This window comes from Haliotis cracherodii, unplaced genomic scaffold (assembly GCF_022045235.1).
Source record: "Haliotis cracherodii isolate W230 unplaced genomic scaffold, xgHalCrac1.p SCAF_13, whole genome shotgun sequence".
Classification (NCBI taxonomy): Eukaryota; Metazoa; Mollusca; class Gastropoda; order Lepetellida; family Haliotidae; genus Haliotis; species Haliotis cracherodii.
This window is the reverse complement of record NW_027266268.1, coordinates 16169332-16191358: the sequence shown is the minus strand read 5'-3', so window position 1 is coordinate 16191358 and position 22027 is coordinate 16169332. Positions and strand designations below refer to the sequence as shown.

General features: G+C 38.6%; 2 protein-coding genes across 2 annotated transcripts in view; one reads left to right on the top strand and one right to left on the bottom strand.

Annotated features, from left to right (window-relative positions):
• LOC139458474 (uncharacterized) overlaps window positions 1–22027 on the top strand; it is a 284787-nt gene that overhangs the window by 14645 nt on the left and 248115 nt on the right. The window lies entirely within an intron of this gene.
• Window positions 13572–22027, bottom strand: part of LOC139459672 (putative glycerophosphocholine phosphodiesterase GPCPD1 homolog 2) — a 37711-nt gene continuing 29255 nt past the window's right edge. The window contains exons 17-18 of the mRNA XM_071241290.1: window positions 20993–21153; window positions 13572–18450 (exon numbers count right to left, since the gene is read on the bottom strand). Coding sequence (XP_071097391.1) covers window positions 18357–18450; window positions 20993–21153 — 255 coding nt within the window. The 3' untranslated portion in view covers window positions 13572–18356. The remainder of the gene's footprint in view (window positions 18451–20992; window positions 21154–22027) is intronic.

Here is a 22027-nt window from a genome sequence, read left to right as displayed (position 1 = left end):
TCCACATTGATGATACTGCTTTTTTCATGTTTTGAACCTAGAAATATGTTGGAGTCGAGGCAGAGGGTATATGTGAGTGCTGCTCACTTGTTGTCTTGTTAAATTATTAAAAGTATTATATATTGCCATACTGACAAACGCAGTGTAAACCTAAGCCAACGCACACAAACAAGTATTTGTGTATGTAGCTTAACGCCGCACTAACTAAATATATCCAACTTGATAACGGAGGTTAATATTCTGGAGCAGTCCTGTGATTGACATCATAAGCAGCGTTCTACCCATTTGGGATACGATGCCTGGCATCAACCACGTCAGCGAGTCTGACCACTTATCTCGTTAGTCGCCTCTCACGACAAGCATGGTTTACTGAAGACCAATTCTGAGTTGACTCGTGAATTGTTGTAAATAATAAGTAATCTATGAAGCAGTTGACATTTGGATATGCACCGACAAGCAAGATTTGCTGAAGACCAATTCTGAGTTGACTCGTAAACTGTAGTAAATAATAAGTAATCTATGACACTCAATAATTATCATCTACATTGAAATATGTTACCGATTGTGGTGATGTTTTTCATATTCCTATAAACGAGAAACTACTTTCAGATTATCAGAAAATACCATTGTTTAATGTCCGAATTTAGCAGCATGAATATTAATGGTTACATTTATTGTTTCAGTTTATGCCAGCATTTTAAACCGGTAAACAATCTTATCACTGCTACATTTCAGCTTACGTATGGACAGAGAAGTTGTATGGGATTGTGTTTGTTGCTTAACGCCACACCAAAGCAATATTCCAGCTCCATGAAAAGGGCTGTGAATACTTGAGTCTGAGCAACGATCCACGCCATCGGGTACCATGGCATGACACCAAGCTTGATTCTCGTGTCATCACTTACAAGGAAATGCCTGATGTACATTATACTGATATTGTATACGTACAATCCGGGTGCATATTAATTATTTTCAATTATTTGTATATACGTGGCTCAATAAATCACAAAGAGGATTTTTGCATTTTCATGAAATTCAGTTTTTTTTGGAATGGAGGGATGGAGGGTATGAAGGCTTATTTGAACAACAGATAAGAGGCTCCTGTCTCGAATAAGGGGTGCAACTGTAAATAGTAGATTATACGGGGCTTAACAACTTTCCCCTTTCCCTGTGCTTTCACTTTGGGGTTCCAGAATAGAATCCATCCCCAGTAACCTATGCATATGGATCGGCTGGTCAACCTCTGTGAAATTGGACGCGTCGTCATATCCCAGGGACTTGCAAAGTTACTACTACTACTACTTCTACTACTACTACTACTATGTAGTTAATGTAGATTACTACTACTACTACTACTACCATGTAGATAATGTAGATTATGCAATCAATTTATTGGATGGTTGGTTTGTTGTTTTACGCCGCACTCAGCAATATTCCTGCTATATTATGGCGTTCTGTAAATAATCAAGTCTGGACCAGACAATCCAGTGATTGACATCATGAGCATCGATCCATGTAATTGGGATCGATGCAATGCTTCAAAAACAGCAGCGAGCCTGACCACCCGATCCCGTGAGTCGCCTTTTACGAAAATCATAGTCGCCTTTTATGGCAAGCATGGGTTGCTGAAGACCTATTTTACCCCGGATCTTCACGGGTCCAATTTATTGAGACTGCCCAACAGATTGTTAGTGGATGCCCACCTTTGACACAAACACAGCATCTTAAGCGACATGGTGGAGTGGCTCGATCATTTTATTACCGTCCTCGCCATGCTTATGGTTTCGACACAGAGGTCCATCTATTGTATGACAAAGAATGTATAGAGGGCGTCATGAAAAATGATAATTACAAAATTCAATAGGCCCGTATACAGCCTCAGACCTATCCAGGCCAACAAACCTGATCTTGTCCTTTTGGATTAACCCAATGGAATCATGTATATTACTGAATTTTCTGTCCCTTTTGACATTAATGTGATTGACAAATTTTAAGTAATGCATGGCAAACATACGGACCTCGCTTTCGAAATGCCAAGCTTGCATCCCACGCACCAAGTCCGACTCTCCATTATACTGGGTGGCCCAGGTTTGGTACCTCCCAATCTGTTGACTGACACGAAACCCATCAAACATTATGTTGGGAGCACCAACACTGGGACAAAGCCATGCCATTGTATGCATACCTGACAGAGGATATTCGTGATCAGCTCCGGCAACTGAAGCTGTACATGCGCCGTGAACCTGGTGAGCTAACAGCCAACACTCGTCAGGCACCTTTGCATGATCCCCCAGGTCCAACAGTAGCAGACCCGAAATTGCAAATGAACGTTCGCAATATTCTCCCTAAATTACCCGATGCCGTTGTCACTGGTGACCCACACATGGTCTCACAATAAGAAATTCCTGATGGTGGCTTCGAAGATTTTAATTTTGCGGACCGTCTTCTGTCGATGATCTTTCTGACGATCCCTTGTATATATTGTTTATGTCATTTTATAATCAAATCTGTGATTTATCGATTGAGAAACGGAGGACAATATAAGAAATTAACAAATCATTTCCACAGAATCAACTTGATAAATTAAATGGCAATATTTCTGTTACTCTCACTGAGGACTGTTCTTTGCATGACATTGATTGTTGCATCTGCGCTGCTGCTCGAACACTACATACACTTTTCAAAGACAAGGAGCTACAAAAGGGTAATAAACAAAAGCATCAAAAGAAAACACATGAGACAAGGAAAGATATATCCTGGATAGAACTTTGCTTGAAGTTACACTCCCCACGGCAATCAATGTCCACACGCCAAATATTAATTTGGGAAAAGTGGAAAACAAAATGCAACACAGCAAAAGAGAAAATTCGAAATCAAATTCTTGATTTACTGAGGGCAAAGTTAAATGTTCAGGCAGAAAGGAAAAGAAAGTGGGACAAGACTAATAAATTCATAAAACAAAATAAACTGTTCAAATTTATTGAAAAACAGTTTTACATATAACCAATGCCAGTTATGAGAAAAGACCCACCATGGATTCCAGTGAAAGGTTTTGGAAACAATTATGGTCTATACCCGGCAACTGCAACCGCGAGGAACCATAGGTAGAGGATTACAATAATAATGTACATTACAAAATAAAGTCACAATTGTGTTTCCTCACATGCGATTGCCTGAAAAAGGTAATTGAACAGTCCAAATCTAATACGGCGCCAGTGCCTGTATTCGAAACTGGCTTTGGAAACTTATTCCCTGTGTCCAAACACCATTACTTCAACGTTTAAATTCTCTTGTGGGGACAGTGGATATTCCGCCTTGGTTGTGGTCGAACAATACTTCTCCAGAATAAAGGTGGTTTGACTAACCGTAACCACTTCTGCCCTATTACTTGCCTGAATACACAATACAAAATATTTACAGGATGTCTTACAGATATTGTGTCATCATACTGCGCATCCAATGACATTATCTACATGGAGCAGACAGAAGCCAGATGGGGATGTTGGGGCTGTAAGGATCATTTGCTGGTTCAGAAAATGATCTTTGAAGAGGCTCAAACTTACCACCGTAACCTCTCAATATGTTGAATAGACTATAGAGAAGCTTATGATTCTGTACCTCACGAATGGATTTGGAAGTCACTGGAATGTATTGACCTCCTCGGGCGACTACTTGTTTTACTCAAGTCTTTAATGAATTGCTGGTCAACTCAACTTGAAATTAATTTTCAGGGGCAAGTGATGACTTCGGAACCAATTTACATAAGAAGAGGTATATTTTAGGGTGATTCTTTTAGTCCCTATTTTTTGTTTGTCACTAAATGCTTTTTTGCTCGGCAAAGAGGAAGGTTATTATCTTGGACCTCCTCGGTACACGTTCTTTTCAATTTCCGTGTCCATTTGGACCTCTATCACGTTCAACTCGCTGTCACTAATACACAAACGGCCTCAACAGACCAAACACACTTGCAATTAACTACTCAAACAATGTACCACATTGACAAGTTCACTTTATTTTGGTCCAATGTTGAAAGTTAGTCAGAATTAGGACTTTTTGACCAGCTTTCGTTTTAAACAGCCGTATCCGTATAAGATGTGCTCATTTAGGCCTAGCGGAACAGGGCATAGAGTATTTGAATTGACTTAGCAATTTTGCATGATTCAGGTCATCTACTGAGACCAAAACACTTGCTCCAGGCTCAGATCACTCCCAGTGGGGCTTCTATCACCCCCCCCCCCCCCCCAACACACACACAAAAAAACCCCCAAAAATACCCACAAACAAGTTTTACAGTGTTCTACTTCTGTTCAGTTTTGGCATACGGTTCTGAAGCTTGATATGTTCATGTGATATGTTTCTTACCCGAAAAGGTTGTACGTGATTGTCGACATACATTATTATTTCTAAACAGTTTGTAGTTTTGCATGAAATGATCTGTATATGTAACTTTTGAAATAACATATGACATCAATCGCTAGTTACAATTCTGAAAGGATGTTTAATTTTACACTTACATATTGTCAGATCTCTCAAATAGTTAAGTTAAAGGTCACTTTGGTTCCACTTTATTTTTTTTCTATTCATAATAATCATATCAGGTTAATGTCAAACTTTGACACATGAAAAGAATAGCATACATCTATACAATTGTACATACCCATATCAAATATTAGATAGACTCTATATTTCTCCTGGAACTTTTCGAGAACATATTAGTAGTTTTGGATTTCATAATACTAGGAATTAGAGGATGTTATAATTGAACACTTTATGTTCTATACATAACATGCATACATGTAGAATCAACACACTTCAGTCGTGTGTACCCGTGACCTGGTATAGACCCTTGAAGACTCGGGGGTAAAATAGGTCTTCAGCAACCCATGCTTGCCGTAAAAGGCGACTATGGATCGGGTGGTCAGGCTCGCTGACTTGGTTCATGCATGTCATCGTATCCCAAATGCGTGGATCGATGCTCATGATGTCAGTCACTGGATTGTCTGGACCAGACTTGCTATTTACAGACCGGTGTCACATAGCTGGAATATTGCTGAGTGTGGCGTTAAACAACAAACAAACAAACAAACAAACATAACCTTGTATCGTCTGTTGATTCGATCTTCTGTTGATCCCCGTTTCCCTAAAGGTACGAGCACACATACAAACTATATCTGCAGTCAATTAAAGAAGATCTCCAAAACCTTATTGTTTTGATATGTCTCGCATGTTACAAAAGACATCTTGGTATGTGGGGCTACAATGGCAACACTGTCATATTATGTGACAGTCCTTATATATGACTTGATATATTGTAATCTAACACAATTTTATAAGTCCCTGTTCGGGGTCATCCCACTTCCCCTAATTTCACATGTTTCCCTTCACCTGTTACATGTGCGATGCAATGGGAACCAGGAAGGAACTGGCGCGTCAGATGTATTTAATAACGTTTTATAGATGGTGTATGCATTTGAAAGTTTTACATCAGAATGTTTACGACATTTGTTTCAGATAACCATCTTTGACAATTTTTCTCAGACAGCGAATTGAATGTATGGGTTTTCCTGGTCCCATATTTCCCATATCTTGGTGTGTAGGGTGAAGCAATGGCGACATAAGACGTTCGCTATTCTGGAAGTGTAATACACTAGTAACATAAATCCAAATTCTTCTATATATTTTCTACTCGGAAATACCATTTCATGAACACTTCAGTTCACTATTTGTTTATATTAACCTCTGTCTAAAGGTGGCACATCACACACAGGGTTATACTTCATCCAGTGTCTTTGTCCTTCTATGTGAACTACACAGGTATGTATAACAGCGAGGCCACAGCAACAATCTCAATGTCTGTGGCCCCCACGGCATTCCGTCCATGCCACTGGCATCTTAAATGTCTGGATGACCAGAGTAGTATTCAAATGTTTTCTGTATTTCTGATCATTCAGAAACATCAGGTTTACTGTGAGATCAAGAGTACCTGGAGCTATCCAGGAAACCTGCCTTTGGAACATGTTATTGAGAGTCTATCATAATTGCATCTCGGCGTCAGTAGGCGTGAATGTGATGTTGCTTTCCGAGCTGGATATTTCTTCAACATCGGCGTGGACGTTGGTCTGACATTGTGGAATGTGTTGCTGGACCTTTGGCATCTATCACACGTAGATACATGTGATTTGACGTCATCTTTGACCCCAGGCAAAACCCGTAATGGGAAGTAAATAAATCAAGTTCCATCTATATCCTAGAACATATATCCAGTCTCACGGGTTTACGTTTCCTCGTTTAGTAAACTTGAATTTTTTCATTTGGTTGATTGATAAATGAAAAATGAGCTCACTAAAACAAAATAAATATATGTATTTTTTGATGAAGTCATATTAACCCCAGGTATAATCCTGTAGTCCTGACAAATCTTCCACAAACAACGTTCAGCCTTTTTAGCAAAGTGTCCATATACATTATGAACAACAGATCGGTATTCTGGGCTGATGTTTTTGCAAAGAGTAGTGAAGCATAATCTTGTTTCAAGAAATGGTACTCGACAAATGATAATATATTTGTGTTGAAAACATGTATACAAAAGAACTTAGCAAAGAAGCGTGGTAAAGTATTCGCAATTTGTGTAGATTTTTTATTCTGTCAGCAGAAATAAATCATTGTCACTTTTCAAAACACATAGTCCTAGGAGTAAGAACGTAAAGGTTTGTGTGCGAAATAAAGGTATTTTATATGACAACTTTGAAAGCAATATTGGCGTTAAACAAGGGTGCATTTTATGTCCATTTTTGTTCTCATTCTCTCTCAATAAATTAGCTCAACAAGTCAGCACAACTGTTCTGATGGCATCCAACGTCCCACGGAAACAAAACGTTACTTCTTCGTTTCTTTGCCGATGACATGGTAATATTTTCAAACACAATATCTAGACTACAGAGGCAAATTGATCAGTCAGAATGTTATTGTAAACTATGCAATGTGTTTGTCAACACGAATAAGACAAGAGTTATTGTTGTTAAAAATGGTGGTAAATTAGCTAGATGAAAGAAATGGTTTTATCAAGGGCATTCATTAGATGTTGCATCATTCTATAAGTACTTGTTTATTTTACAAATCGGTTGTTATGGAAAATGCATGCTACCCAAGCTGAACAAACAAAGAAGATCTTAAATGGAATTCTTCAAAATATGAAAGTCCTTGGAAATATATCCTACAATACATTCTTTGACGAATTATGCAGTACAATATATTTGATTGTATGAGTTCATCATACACACTGTAATAGTGTGTGTTTGTTATTTCATGACAAATATCTCTTATAAAATGAACACCATGATAAAACTAATGAAAACTTGATGATTTAACAAGAGATTTGTGATATATATTCATGCCCAAACTCATCTCTCCAATAAGGATTGTCCATTTGAGATGAGCAGTCACCAATATTAGAGCCAAGTGAAAATATGTCTCTTATGGTAAAACAGATGTTATTGCTACATCTGTTATTTTTCAAATATCGTTTAAAGGTGGGCAGTTTAAGATTATTTATAAAAGGTTCGATGTTAATCATTCTAATACCACCATCACTATATGCTCGATTCATAGTTTTCTCTTTAAATTTTCTCTTTTTTTTGTTATTCTAAATTAATTTATAAAAGTTGATTTCATGTATAAATGTTTTTGGCAGTTTAGGTAGTGCAGAGAAAATATGTACACAGTAGAGACGGGCAAGGTTTTTCTAACAGTGATTTTCTCCATTTGTGTTAACTTTCTTTTACGCCATTTGGCAAGTAATCTGTTTATAATATCTAATGGTCTCTTTGTATTGATCAACCACAGGTCTTTTGAAAGAAAGGTTAAGTTTAATAGCTAAGATTTCAATATCTTCTTTGAGCCAGTTTTAAATCATTACCTAAAGTTATATTACTTACCGACATTGTACCTATCCAAATTGCTTAACTGCATTCATTCTAAGGCCAGACATTTTACAGAAATTATTTAGTCTTTCTATGGCAGCATTTAGGCAAGTTTCCGATCCACCCGGAAAGAGTTGAGTGTCGTCAGCATATTGTCCTAATTTGTGTTCTAGGTCATTTAGTGTAATGCCCTTTATGTTAGAGGTGAGGTGAAATGGAGTTTAACGTCGCGTCCAAGATTATTGCACTTATATAGCGACGTGCATGCATATGTGTGTGTGTGTGTATGTGTGTGCGTGTGTGTGTGTGTGTGTGTGTGTGTGTGGCTGCTTGTAGCAGTCCGGACTGATGCCGATTTATAGTGCTAGCACACTGAGATACCATGCCGCAGTTTAACATGAATACCCCACTCAGACACAGTATACTGACTCCGAGCCGACCAGTCCTTGTTTTAGCCCAAATCCATTTCTTAAAACCTATTCAAAATCAATTAATTAGAGCAGGCCTGACCTGTTTAACTTTCTAGTTTAAAAGATAATATCGTAGAGTTTTCCTATATTTTCATTTTTACATTTTCCATGTATAAAGCCTCTTTGGTTATCAGACTTCATATTGCTTTTAGATTCGTATTCAATATCAAAACTATTAGAAATAAAATATACTGAACAACAAAAGTTTCTGTGACATTGAATAAGATTTAATGCAAAGTTATGTTTTTTTACCAAATCTGAAACAATTTCGGTTTGCAACAGATAAAAGACTCCTTAAACTTAATGGTTTAATTTGCCATACTGACTTCAGAGAATGCGTGATTTCATAAAAAAAACAACCCACATTAACATGCAAAAATGTCAATTTACAAATCAATAGCGTGTGTGTCCACCTCTGGTTGCGATGCAAGCTGACATCTTCGTCTCATGAAATGGACCAGGCGTCGCACAAAGTCCTGTGGGATATTTGTCCATATCTGCTGGAGCATGTTTCGAAGTTCCTGGAGTGTGTGGAACACGTGGTTGACGTCGAAGGCACCGATCCATCTCATCCTACATGTGCTCGAGTGGTGAGAGATCAGAGGAGCGAGATAGCCTTGGGATGACATTCACTTTGTTTTGTTGAAGAGAATCCTGAACAAGTCAAGCAATATGAGGCCGGGCGTTGAGGCCTGGGTCATGACGACGCAAAAACGGTAGAACAACAGGGACGATGATCTCGTCGCGGTAGCGCTGTCCATTGAGATTTCTCTCTACCACTATCAAACGGGTCCTCTGTCTTGCTGTAATCCCACCCCATACCATAACGCTGCCGCCCCCGAACCGATCTTCTTCCATGACACAATGATTGACGTAACGTTCACCTCGACGTCGGTACTATCGAATCCGTCCATCGCTGTGGCTGAGGTGAAAACGAGACTCGTCAGTGAATAGAATAGAACTTGTCCCCACTGCATGGCCGTACAGCGTAGACGCTGTCTGCAGCAATGTAGACGTGCTTGACGGTGGTTTAGTGTCAAAATTCAAAATGGGACGTCTGGTGGGTCTTCTGGCGACAATCCCTACACATCTGAGGCGACGACGTACGGATATTCGTCGAAGGTAAGGGATGCTTCTTGCAGTCTCTGTTGCTGGCTGGAATCGATTTCGTAGGTATGTTGTTCGAATCCAGTTGTCTTGTCGATTATTGGTTACGCGTGGCCTACCACTCCGAGGATGGTCTCTGACTGCATTCGTATGTTGCTAACGTTGCCATAAACACCAAATGGTGTTTCTGTGGACGTTAAATTGTCTTACAACATCACGTTGACTCGATCCTGCTTCAAGCATACCAATGGCTCGCAGACGCTCATTTTCGGACAGGCGTGGCATTTCGTAATGTTGAATAATTGCGTAATTATGTTATTCTTCTAAGTTGTTGTTGTCAGCACGATGCTAAACAATGCATATGGAATCCTGTTAACGCACATGTTTTTATACCCATTCTTGTGTAGTGAAATGCATGGGGCTTGCATAAAAGTCAACTTTTGCATGGAATGCATGCATTTCTGTAGCAGTTGCGTTTTTATGACTTGATTCCATACATGTACTACAATATTGAAAACCAAACTTTACTTGTTTGAAAAATACACTAAAATATGGGTGTCACAGGAACTTTCGTTGTTGAGTATATGTATTGGATTGTATGACCAACAGACAAGATGCCCAAAATAAACGCCTCTCTCACTCATTATATATAAATTTCAACGACCAAGTAATGCTTTCAAAACGTATTATGATAGCATGCAGAGGGCATTTCCAAATTTGACGCATCAGTGACACAAATGATGTCCGATGTAATTTCCTTCTTTTGACTTGTACCATATGTTCCCGGTTTTTTTTCTGGTGAACAATTGACTTGCCTTTGCATGTTTTTATCTCTGGGTGCCACAAGTGGGGCAGGATAAGCTCATCTTTTAGCGAACATCTGGCATCAACACATACTCATCACAAAATCGGAATCGTATTATGGAGTCTGCTTTTGGCATTTAATGGCATATGATAAAAACGGCATAAATAGATCTGAAAAAGAGATTACAAACATCCTATAAGTAACAAGTTTTCATGACAAGACTGGTCGATCTCAATCACTCACAATCTGATAGCACTATATAAAAATGGCTGCCATGTGTTGGTCTCCCCGTGTGCGAAATACGCTACAGTCGGAAAGCGCACGTTAAATCTTCTATATCAGTCAGTTGGTCTCCTACCTTTAGAAGTATCAATAAATCACTGCTAATTACTCACCGTAAGGTTTCGGTGTTTAACTCTAAATTCAGACATTTATGACCAGTGCGTTGCAGGTAACACGACTTTTCAGCAGGTTTTAAAGACAGCACATTTATCATTCTTTAGTTATACTCGAGGTAATACTTATATTTCATATACTTCTTAGGTAAAAAGTGTCTGCAATTGACTGGCCACAACGGCTGCTGAACTTTGTTAAGAATCAATTGCCTGAAAAGTAAACTCTATGCTGTTGCTCGTTTATCGCCAACATTGAATGATGTTCACGTAGACAAATCCTTGTGATTTAAACTTCATGATTTGTTATTACATATGTTATCGTCAATGTGTAACGTAACGAAAATTTTCACTTAGAAAAGTTTCAAAATGCCGAAATAGTTCAGTTATTTTACATATTGACTGACAAATCTGTCCATTATTTCAAAACGCCGAAATAGTTCAGTTATTTTACATATTGACTGACAAATCTATCCATTTATTTCATTAGACCCGTGAAGATTCCGGGGTAGAATAGGTGTTCAGCAACCCATACTTGTCGTAAAAGGCGACTAACGGGATCGGGTGGTCAGGCTCGCTGACTTGGTTGATGCATGTCATCGATCCCAAATGCGTGGATCGATGCTCATGATATTAATCACTGGATTGTCTGGTCCAGACTCGATTATTTACAGACCGCCGTCATATAGCTGGAATATTGCTGAGTGCGGCGTTAAACAACAAACCAACCAACATTTATTTCATTAAAAGAGGTTGAATGATTTTGTTTTATTTATTGGCTTCTAATCCAAGCATAATTAGCCTATTGTGGTGTAAAGCCCTTTCGAACTTCTTAGTAATTTTCTGTCTATCTGTCAAATAAATGGACAGCTTTTTCAGTCAGTTTGTAAATTGCCTAAGTGAATAACATTTTGACTGACTTTTACATTGACTATAACATATACACATGAATCGGAACGGCTTTATACCGACAAGACAACTTGCACACAGCAAAACTGAGATGCTCTGAGCTAAGGTCAATGCTTAAAACACCCGTACATTTATATTGTATTGGGTGTGTTACAACGTTCTCATGTTATGTACAAAATTAAACCTCATTTGAAGATTCGGATTAGAATTGGTCTTCAGAAACTCATGCATGTCGTAAGAGACGGACCAACGTGATCGGGTGTTCTCACTTGGTTGATGCATGTAATTGTAGCCATAATGCGTACAACGTTGTTCCCGATGTCAGTTACTTGATTGTCTGGTCCAGACTAAAATACTATCTACATACTATTTACCGTCATGCAGCTGGACATTGGCTGAGAGAGGCGTTAAACAAGAAAAAATAATACAGTTAAAACCACATTGTGCAGAATGTAACTTCTTAACATTTGTCTTTTCTTTAGTGTGTTCTCTTTACATTTGTCTGTTCTTTAATATGTTCTCTTTACATTTGTCATTACTTTTGTGTGTTCTCTTTACATTTGTCTGTTCTTTAGTGTGCCCTCCTCTTTACATGTCTGTTCTTTAGTGTGTTATCTTTACATTTGTCTTTCCTTTAGTGTCTATTTACATTTGTCTGTTCTTTAGTGTGTTCTCCTCTTTACATTTGTCTGTTCTTTAGTGTGTTCTCCTCTTTACATTTGTCTGTTCTTTAGTGTGTTCTCCTCTTTACATGTCTGTTCTTTAGTGTGTTCTCTTTACATTTGTTTTTCCTTTTGTGTGTTCTCTTTACATTTGTCTTTCCTTTAGTGTGTTCTCTTTACATTTGTCTGTTCTTTAGTGTGTTCTCCTCTTTACATGTCTGTTCTTTAGTGTGTTCTCCTCTTTACATGTCTGTTCTTTAGTGTGTTCTCTTTACATTTGTCTTTTCTTTTGTGTTCTCCTTACATTTGCCTTTCCTTTAGTGTGTCCTCTTTACATTTGTCTGTTCTTTAGTGTTCTCCTCTTTACGTCTGTTCTTTAGTGTGTTCTCTTTACATTTGTCTTTTCTTTTGTGTTCTCCTTACATTTGTCTTTTCTTTAGTGTGTTATCTTTACATTTGTCTTTTCTTTAGTGTCTATTTACATTTGTCTTTTCTTTTCTCCTTACATTTGTCTTTCCTTTAGTGTGTCCTCTTTACATTTGTGTTCTTTAGTGTGTTCTCCTCTTTACGTCTGTTCTTTAGTGTGTTCTCTTTACATTTGTTTTTCCTTTTGTGTGTTCTCTTTACATTTGTCTGTTCTTTAGGGTGTTCTCTTTACATTTGTCTTTTCTTTTGTGTGTTCTCCTTACATGTACAGTATGGAACATCTTAGCATGTCTTTCCATTAATCTCATCTGTACAGTATGTACCTTCTTAACATTTCTTGTAATTATGGAATGAGCTTTGTCGATTTCATTTAAATACATATTCAAATTCAGGTTGAACTGTTTCTTTAAATTTACGATGATTGTTTGTCAACATCAAATCCAAACTCGTGGGTTTCATTAACGAGGTACATGTCTGACACCTGCATCACTTCCAACAGCAAACTTACACGCCCTGAGAACTGAAATACTGTAGCAAGCGACATTAGTAGTCACTCTTTACCTTTAAAGAGTTTGTTTATTATTTAACGCCGCACTCAGCAATAATATTCCAGCTATATGACGGTGGTATGTAAATAATCGAGTCTGGACCAGACAATCCAGTGATTGACATCATGAGCATCGATACACGCAATTGGGACACGATGACGTGCATCAACCAAGTCAGCGAGCCTGACCACACGTTCCAGTTAGTCGCCTTTTACGACAGGCATAGTCGCCTTTAACGGCAAGCCTGGGTTGCTGAAGACCTATTCTACCCCGGATCTTCAGTGATGATCAAAAACGACAAAAAAAATAACAAGACTGTTATTCTATGTTTGGTTATATTGGTAACAAACAAATCCAATCTTGTGATGAGTCTACATAAAATATATTTCCTTCTCATGACTTCCAAAGGTGACTGGGAAGGGAGGGAGATTCTAAAATGTCCTCTTTTGGCTAGGTTATATGTATGTGACACACCATGAATGCGCAAACTGGTGCAAAAACGTCATTGAAAAAGTTGATCTTAATAGTGCTTTTAAAGAAATATGTATCAGTGGTGGGGAAATTGTAAGTGTCCGATAGTCATGAGAAACAAGTTATGTTTTAACAAGCTAAAAGATACAATAAATATGGAATCTCGATCTCATGTGAACACCAGATGATACATTCAGGAACAATAACGTGAAACAGTTTTACAAATATGCCAACTGTGTGCTTCTACATTTGTATGATTTTCTTCTAATTGAGACAGAATGTTGAAACTATCTGACTCAAGTGTTCTTTACACAGTTGAAATGAACATAGGGATACAACCGGCCTTAGAAATTCGTATTTCTTCAAAGTGAGTGAGTGAGTATGGTTTTACGCCGCTTTTAACAATATTCCAGCAATAACACGGCGGGGGTCACCAGAAAAGGGCTTCACATATTGTACCCATGTCGGGAATCGAACCCGGGTCTTCGGCGTGACGAGCGAACGTTTTAACCACTAGGCTACCCGACCTCCCATTTCTTCAAAGACAAGTCCAGAGGACTTGTGCCAAACATACTTCCCTAGTCCTCCGAGTTCGACCAAGTGTTAGTAGTTGTGGATGGCGGACAAGTATAAATCTCAAAGGCTGCACATACCTTGACCTATACTCTTTGCATTGAAATGTGAAATATAAATACATGTACAATTGAAACGCAGTGTTCTTATTATTTCACAACCAAGAGTAAATCATTTATTGTCGCCATCAAGATAATTAACTATATAAAACCCCATTTTTTTCCTTTCTCTTGAGCTACTTAACATTTTAAGGAAATTAATAATATACATTTAAAACTGGATTTTTCTCTCTCGACCACCTGAGCTGGGATTTTTTAACCAAAAATCTGTACCTTCCCCCTTCTCAATGCTGTAACAAACACAACAGTGTCACTTTAGGCCGCTTTGTTTCATAATTGGGTTAACAGATATCTTGGTTATTTGGTGGCAGTAAAATGAAATGTAAATTTCAAGAACATGTACCAGTACTTTTGTCATTGGCCGCTTAAAGATTATTGACATTTCAAAATATCACTGAGTAATTACAGATAATTGAATGCAATGTATAACATTTGTAAATATGTTATTTGACTTGACACACGTAGACCATCTTACGAGGCAAGGGCGCTAACTGACTATAAAAGTCCAGTTTCCACTCTTGCCGAACTAGGCTGGAATTCCGGAGTCTATGCATAGTCCAATCAAAATCGCGTAACGATCTAGACATCAGGTGCCGTTGTACAGAACGAACGTAATGCTGAGGTGATCGTAACTGCCATACCTTAACATAGACTTACCACAGTCGTAGCGCTAAGGTTGTTTGGTACAACGGCACCCTGGCTTGTAAACAATGTTTTTCAACACGCAGATTGTGGTCGATTGCAGGATTTGCAAAGCACGTGTACAGCCAACTGGGCGTCGACAGATATGTTGAACATGTTTTCACGTTTATAATCAAGGTGCTCAAGTCATTTGCACTTCGCGGGGTGAACTGTTTTATTAAATATAGATCTTGATTATCGATCAGATCGTCTTGACTGGGGACGGCCATTTTGTGTGAAGCAAATGCAAGTGATACCAGAGGTGGAATTTGATTGGTCAAAAGGAGGGATATATACTCCAAGGCAAAAGTTATTGTGGCGGGAATTCTTTTCACTTACAAACCATCTTCCCTTGGTAAGAGCGTCCACTAGCCTATTTATCAAAGTCGTTTCCACCCTTGCCACATCAAGCCCACTTTCCTGTGCTAAATATGATTGGACTATCCCACTAGACTGTATAGACAGTTACCACCCCTTGCCCCAGGAAGAGGAACATAGACTCCCTGGTTACAGCCCTGTTACAGTGGCAAGTTATGCTTTACCAACTTTCACACACATCACTAGAAGTCTGGTAAAACAATTCTACCAAACAACAATAATCCTGATCACAAATAAGCACTTCACACTGCCAGGTCCCAAGCTATGAAAGAAACCAAATAAAGTCTTGATGTGTGTCCAACATGGGTTCATTGGCACAATGATCCTGCTATCTTGCTCGTTTATTTGTCACAGGTAAAGATTACACAATCGTCAGTATCACATCAATAACCTTTGGACATAACCACTTCAAATTTCTAAAAAAAATAAGGTTATCCCTCTGAGTGGCTGAAAGTCTGCTTAAGTTACCGCATTTTGATCATATTCTGATCATATTCGTCTGATCTGTGGCATCAATGTTGACTCTATTGCAGTGAGTGAGTTGGGTTTAATGCCGCTTTTAACAGTATATCAGTTATTTCACGGCATGTCAGCTTAATGTGGGAGGAAAGCCCAAAGTGATGCAGGTCTCAGACGTTTACCACTTTGGTGAAACCCACGAGCAGGCGTATGGAGCTGACAAAACCTAGAAAAATAATCTGGGCGAATTGGGATTCGAACCCACAATCATAAGTTAGCTGCCCAAGGAATGTAACTCTGCACAAAGAATTGTGCGCCATGTTAGACAACTGGGCCACCCCTACCCTAATTCCATTTCAAAACACTTTAAAGTAAACTCAATTATAATGGCTACAGCCATTTCCTGTACATACGCTATATATGCTAACAACGAACTACGGTTATAACAATCTAAAACAAGTATTTGTCACAAAGTGACGAAATGTCCCCCGCCGCCTTATGCGATATGTGTTTTTTTTCCAAATATTTTATTCCTTTTGAATAATATTATTTTCTGTGTTAGATACCTCCATGCAACTATTTGTCGTACCATTAGAAATAATTACCCAAATTCCTGCAAATCAAATCGGCTCATGGCTGCTCATATAGAGACATGTCTGATCATCAAACATGAAGGAATCCAGAAATTAGTTCTGAAGATATGGCAGCAACACTGTTTTCCATCTCGAATAACAGATTTCCCTGCTGTTAAGTTAAGGTCACCAAAATCGACTGGTGTCTGCGGAGTCTGTATATACACCATAGTACCAAATATGAAGACAATCCAGCGATTAGTTCTTGAGATATTGCGTCAACACCGTTTTCCAACTCCAAAAGCAGATTTGCCTGCTGTGACCTTGAAAATGGGGTCAAGGTCACTAAAACTGACTGGTGTCTGCGGTGTCTGTATATACACCATAGTTCCAAATATGAAGACAATCCAGTGTTTAGTTCTTGAGATATCGCGGCAACAAACAGGTGGGACGTACGGACGGACGTATGGACGGTCGTGAATACTATGTCCCCCGCTTCGCAATTATGCGCGGCGGGGGACAATTAGTGGTCCCCTTGAGTTCGTCATAACCATACTTTCCTGTACTTGTACATGAAGATGAACCAACACCCTGTCTTGTTCAGTAAATACCTTCCAACATTAGCACTCACTAGAACACCCTTTCAAAAACTAGATTCATTGCATGAACAAAATCAAACTCCTTTTATTCTTGTAAGTAAAAATCCATAGATATTCACTAAGACTGGTTGTGAGAATTTCCTTTTAAAATCACATCTAGAATGGATGCTGCAAACAAGCGACTCATTCATAATTCTCAAATGATGCAATTCAATACCAAAGGCACAGTAAACGATATCACAGGATAGTTTAAGTGTAAAAGTATGTCAACATATTCTGTGATTGATATAGCAGAGGGCGGCTAATTCAAGATCGGGAGAACCACGGGAATGAATCCTGGGGTTAGTGTAGGTTTACTAAAATGCGAGCCCTGGAGATATAGATGATATAGACGTATAGCCATGCATACAACTTGACCACCATCCCATTCAGTGATCAGGTGAGTACAATAATTGATGTGATGATATCTAATGGAGAATGTTTGATCATATCATTGAGGCTGAAATAATCAGCGTACTGATGTAAACATCATATGCTGTTGAGACTAATGTTATGCAAGTTTTTTATAGGTGAATTCACAGAATTCATGTTTCTTCTCAATTTTTTATCATGTCACTCACTACCCCATGACTATGTTGAGTACGGCCAAACAGACACTGCTTAGCATGCTCAGCTGGACCTCACTTTCTCCACAGTCATGAGGGTGTTTTGAGATGATCCAAGCAAATATTTCAAAACTGCCATGCGATATTATCAATATTGTATATGTGTTTAAATTGTGAGATGTGGAGTATTGTTTTACCCTACTTTTGACAATATTCCAACCACATCTCATCAGACATGGGCTTCACAAAGTCTACCCGCGCGGACTCTGACCTGGGCCCACTGGCACAAAACGATCTTACCGCTCAGACTATTGTAAGCCTATGTTAAAGTATGGGAGGTAAGATCATCTTAGCGCTAAGATCGCTTTGTTCAAGTGGGCCCTGGGTATTAAGTGTGATGAGCCAACACTTTACCCACAAAGCTACCCTTATTTTACACACATGACAGGTATTTGTTCATAAATAAATATGGGCATGCATGGCAAGTTTTGCGAGAGAGATGTCAAAAATGATCATCCAATACATATACTCCTAAGATTAACTCTATAATATTAACACATATACTTCTAAGATTTACAATAAGGTGGCTGTAAGTGCATTCTCTCTAGACGTGTAACCTTCCATCTAGTATATTAATCCCTTCTAAAAGCACTAGTCACTATTATGATGGTTCTCCGAGACCAGTCAGCACTGTTGTACTACTGTTGTCCCCTAGCACAAACTGCTGACCCTTGTCTGCCTTGTAGAAGTCAATCCTGAAAACAGAAGAGAGAATGTGAGTGAATAATGTTTTATAGCTGACAGTACTGTTCCCATCTACCCGAAAAGTCAAGTTTCCTCCCTTGCAGAACTAGGCTGGAATTTCTTGGGTCAATCGTAGCGCCAAAAGTGACGGTTACGAGCTATGTCCCTTCTATTTCTCTCCTATAGACCAATCAGATTCCACCTCTCATATCACTTGCATTTGCTTCAAACAAAATGGCGGCACCCAGTCTAGATGATCTGAACAATAATCAAGATCTATATTGTAATAAGACGGGTCTAACACAGTGTGGTGCACCAAATCACATGAGCACCTTGATTAAAAACATGAAAAGATTTGAAAAATATCTGTTGACATCGAGTTGGCGTTACACATGTTTAGCAAATCCTGCAATCGACCAAAATCTGCATGTCAGAATATGTACCGGATGTCGATTCTGCTATGCTATTTTGACAGGACAATACAAAGACTCGTTAGTTGTTGGCAAGGGTGGAAACTGGACTTTTATAAGCTAACTCAGGAAGATGCACTGTTCCCGTCAAAACAACCCATACAAACCACACAGCCACTTGAGTTTCATTACCCGGAAGGAAGATACATTCACATCAAACTTCCAGATTTTCAAAAGAAGAGAGTGGATATCGTGAGTGACTAAATCTAACTAAACCTTGTACTCAGCATATTCCAGATGTGTAATGCCTGTGAGTTATCAAGTCTGGACCTGACAAACCATTGACCAATGATCCATGCTGTTAGGGAATATGACCATTATTAACCAAATCAACCCCTACTTGATGCTCTTTAGAAAAGCATTGGTAAGATGAAGACCAATATTTTTATCCAGAAAATTTTGCTTGCCGGAAGAGGTGACGTAACTCCCACACATTCACATAGACTTACAACAGTCATAGCGCTAAGATGATTGTAACTCCCATACTTTAACATAGACTTACAACAGTCATAGCGCTAAGATGATTGTAACTCCCATACTTTAACATAGCCTTACAATAGTCATAGCGATAAGATGATTGTAACTCCCATACCTTAACATAGACTTACAACAGTCATAGCGCTAAGATGATTGTAACTCCCATAATTTAACATAGACTTACAACAGTCATAGCGCTAAGATGATTGTAACTCCAATACTTCAACATAGACTTACAACAGTCATAGTGCAAAGATGATTGTAACTCCCATACTTCAACATAGACTCACAACAGTCATAGCGCGAAGATGATTGTAACTCCCGTACTTCAACATAGACTCACAACAGTCATAGCGCGAAGATGATTGTAACTCCCGTACTTCAACATAGACTTACAACAGTCATAGCGCTAAGATGATTGTAACTCCCATACTTCAACATAGACTTACAACAGGCAGTGCGAAGATGATTGTAACTCCCATACTTCAACATAGACTTAGAACAGTCATAGCGCTAAGATGATTGTAACTCCCATACCTCAACACAGACTTACAAGTCATAGCACTAAGATTATTGTAACTCCCATACCTTAACATAGACTTACAACAGTCATAGAGCTAAGATGATTGTAACTCCCGTACTTCAACATAGACTTACAACAGTCATAGTGCAAAGATGATTGTAACTCCCATACATTAACATAGCCTTACAACAGTCATAGCGCGAAGATGATTGTAACTCCCGTACTTCAACATAGACTCACAACAGTCATAGCGCGAAGATGATTGTAACTCCCGTACTTCAACATAGACTTACAACAGTCATAGCGCTAAGATGATTGTAACTCCCATACTTCAACATAGACTTACAACAGGCAGTGCGAAGATGATTGTAACTCCCATACTTCAACATAGACTTAGAACAGTCATAGCGCTAAGATGATTGTAACTCCCATACCTCAACACAGACTTACAAGTCATAGCACTAAGATTATTGTAACTCCCATACCTTAACATAGACTTACAACAGTCATAGAGCTAAGATGATTGTAACTCCCGTACTTCAACATAGACTTACAACAGTCATAGTGCAAAGATGATTGTAACTCCCATACATTAACATAGCCTTACAACAGTCATAGCGCTAAGATGATTGTAACTCCCGTACTTCAACATAGACTTACAACAGTCATAGTGCAAAGATGATTGTAACTCCCATACCTTAACATAGCCTTACAACAGTCATAGCGCTAAGATGATTGTAACTCCCGTACTTCAACATAGACTTACAAAAGTCATAGTGCAAAGATGATTGTAACTCCCATACTTTAACATAGCCTTACAACAGTCATAGCGCTAAGATGATTGTAACTCCCGTACCTCAACATAGACTTACAACAGTCACAGCGCTAAGATGATTGTAACTCCCGTACTTCAAACATAGACTTACAACAGTCATAGCGCTAAGATGATTGTAACTCCTGTACTTCAACACAGACTAACAACAGTCAGCGCTAAGATGATTGTAACTCAACAAGGGCCACATCCATGTATTTGAAGCTCGTATTGAAAGGAAAGGAAATGATACCAATGTAGTTGCTACTCACCTATCATAGATTATACCCTCCACTCCCTCCTTCCTCAACAGGTTGATGGTCTCAGAGCTATTGTTCTCTTCTCCCCACACAAACATCACCAGGCCCATGTTGTGTGTCTTCTTGATGAGAGACAGGTCCTTCAGCAGGCCCTCAGCCTGGAAGTCCACGCCCTACAACAAACACGACCAGCATGTCAGCCATGCAATCTATAGAAAGGTACACAGTGTTTTATCAGTTGGTAGAGTTATAAATCAAATTGTTGGTTGATATCTGCAAAAGAACCTCATTCCTACCCAAATAAGAAATGTACTCATTAAAATGACCACCCATTGGATGAAGGTTTTTAACAGTGTTCTAACTTGCCAACTTTTAGTACTACAGTAAATTATGGTTATAACAAACTCAAAGCCAATACTTTTTGTTTGTTATAACCGTAATTCGTTATAAGCATTTCAACTAAAGGATACCACAAAATAGGTGGGACCAAAAACAACAGTTCGTAATATCCGTCACTTCATTATAAGCGTGTTCGTCATAAACGTAGTTCACTGTACGTGAATCAGAAGCGCACAAAGAATTGGTTGCAGTTGCACATGAATCAGTACAAAAGGTTCAGCAGAAGAATCTGTCAATTCCAACTCCACAGATTTCCATTTCTCACTTACAAACAAGACAACTTTAGGGGGCAAACAGACATGCGCCATTGTCAAAATTTGGGATACACTTTTAAGAACCATTTATCCATATGTATGTATGGTTCTAAAGTAGACTTTAAGCCTCATCACAAATTATCCAACAAAATTGAATCAAACTGTACAGAATTCAAAATTCAAAATAATTTGTAATTTTGTTTCTGCAATTTGTATGTCAATGATATCTGTATGTCAAACATGACTGTACGTTAATACCGTACCTCTTGTGGATACTCTTTCCTTACTTTATTGCCAACAGTATTTGAGTATTGATAACACCAAATTAAAAGTTCTGCATTTTGTATGGATCATTAACCCTCATCTCCCTGGGACGAGTTAAGGGAGTCAACTG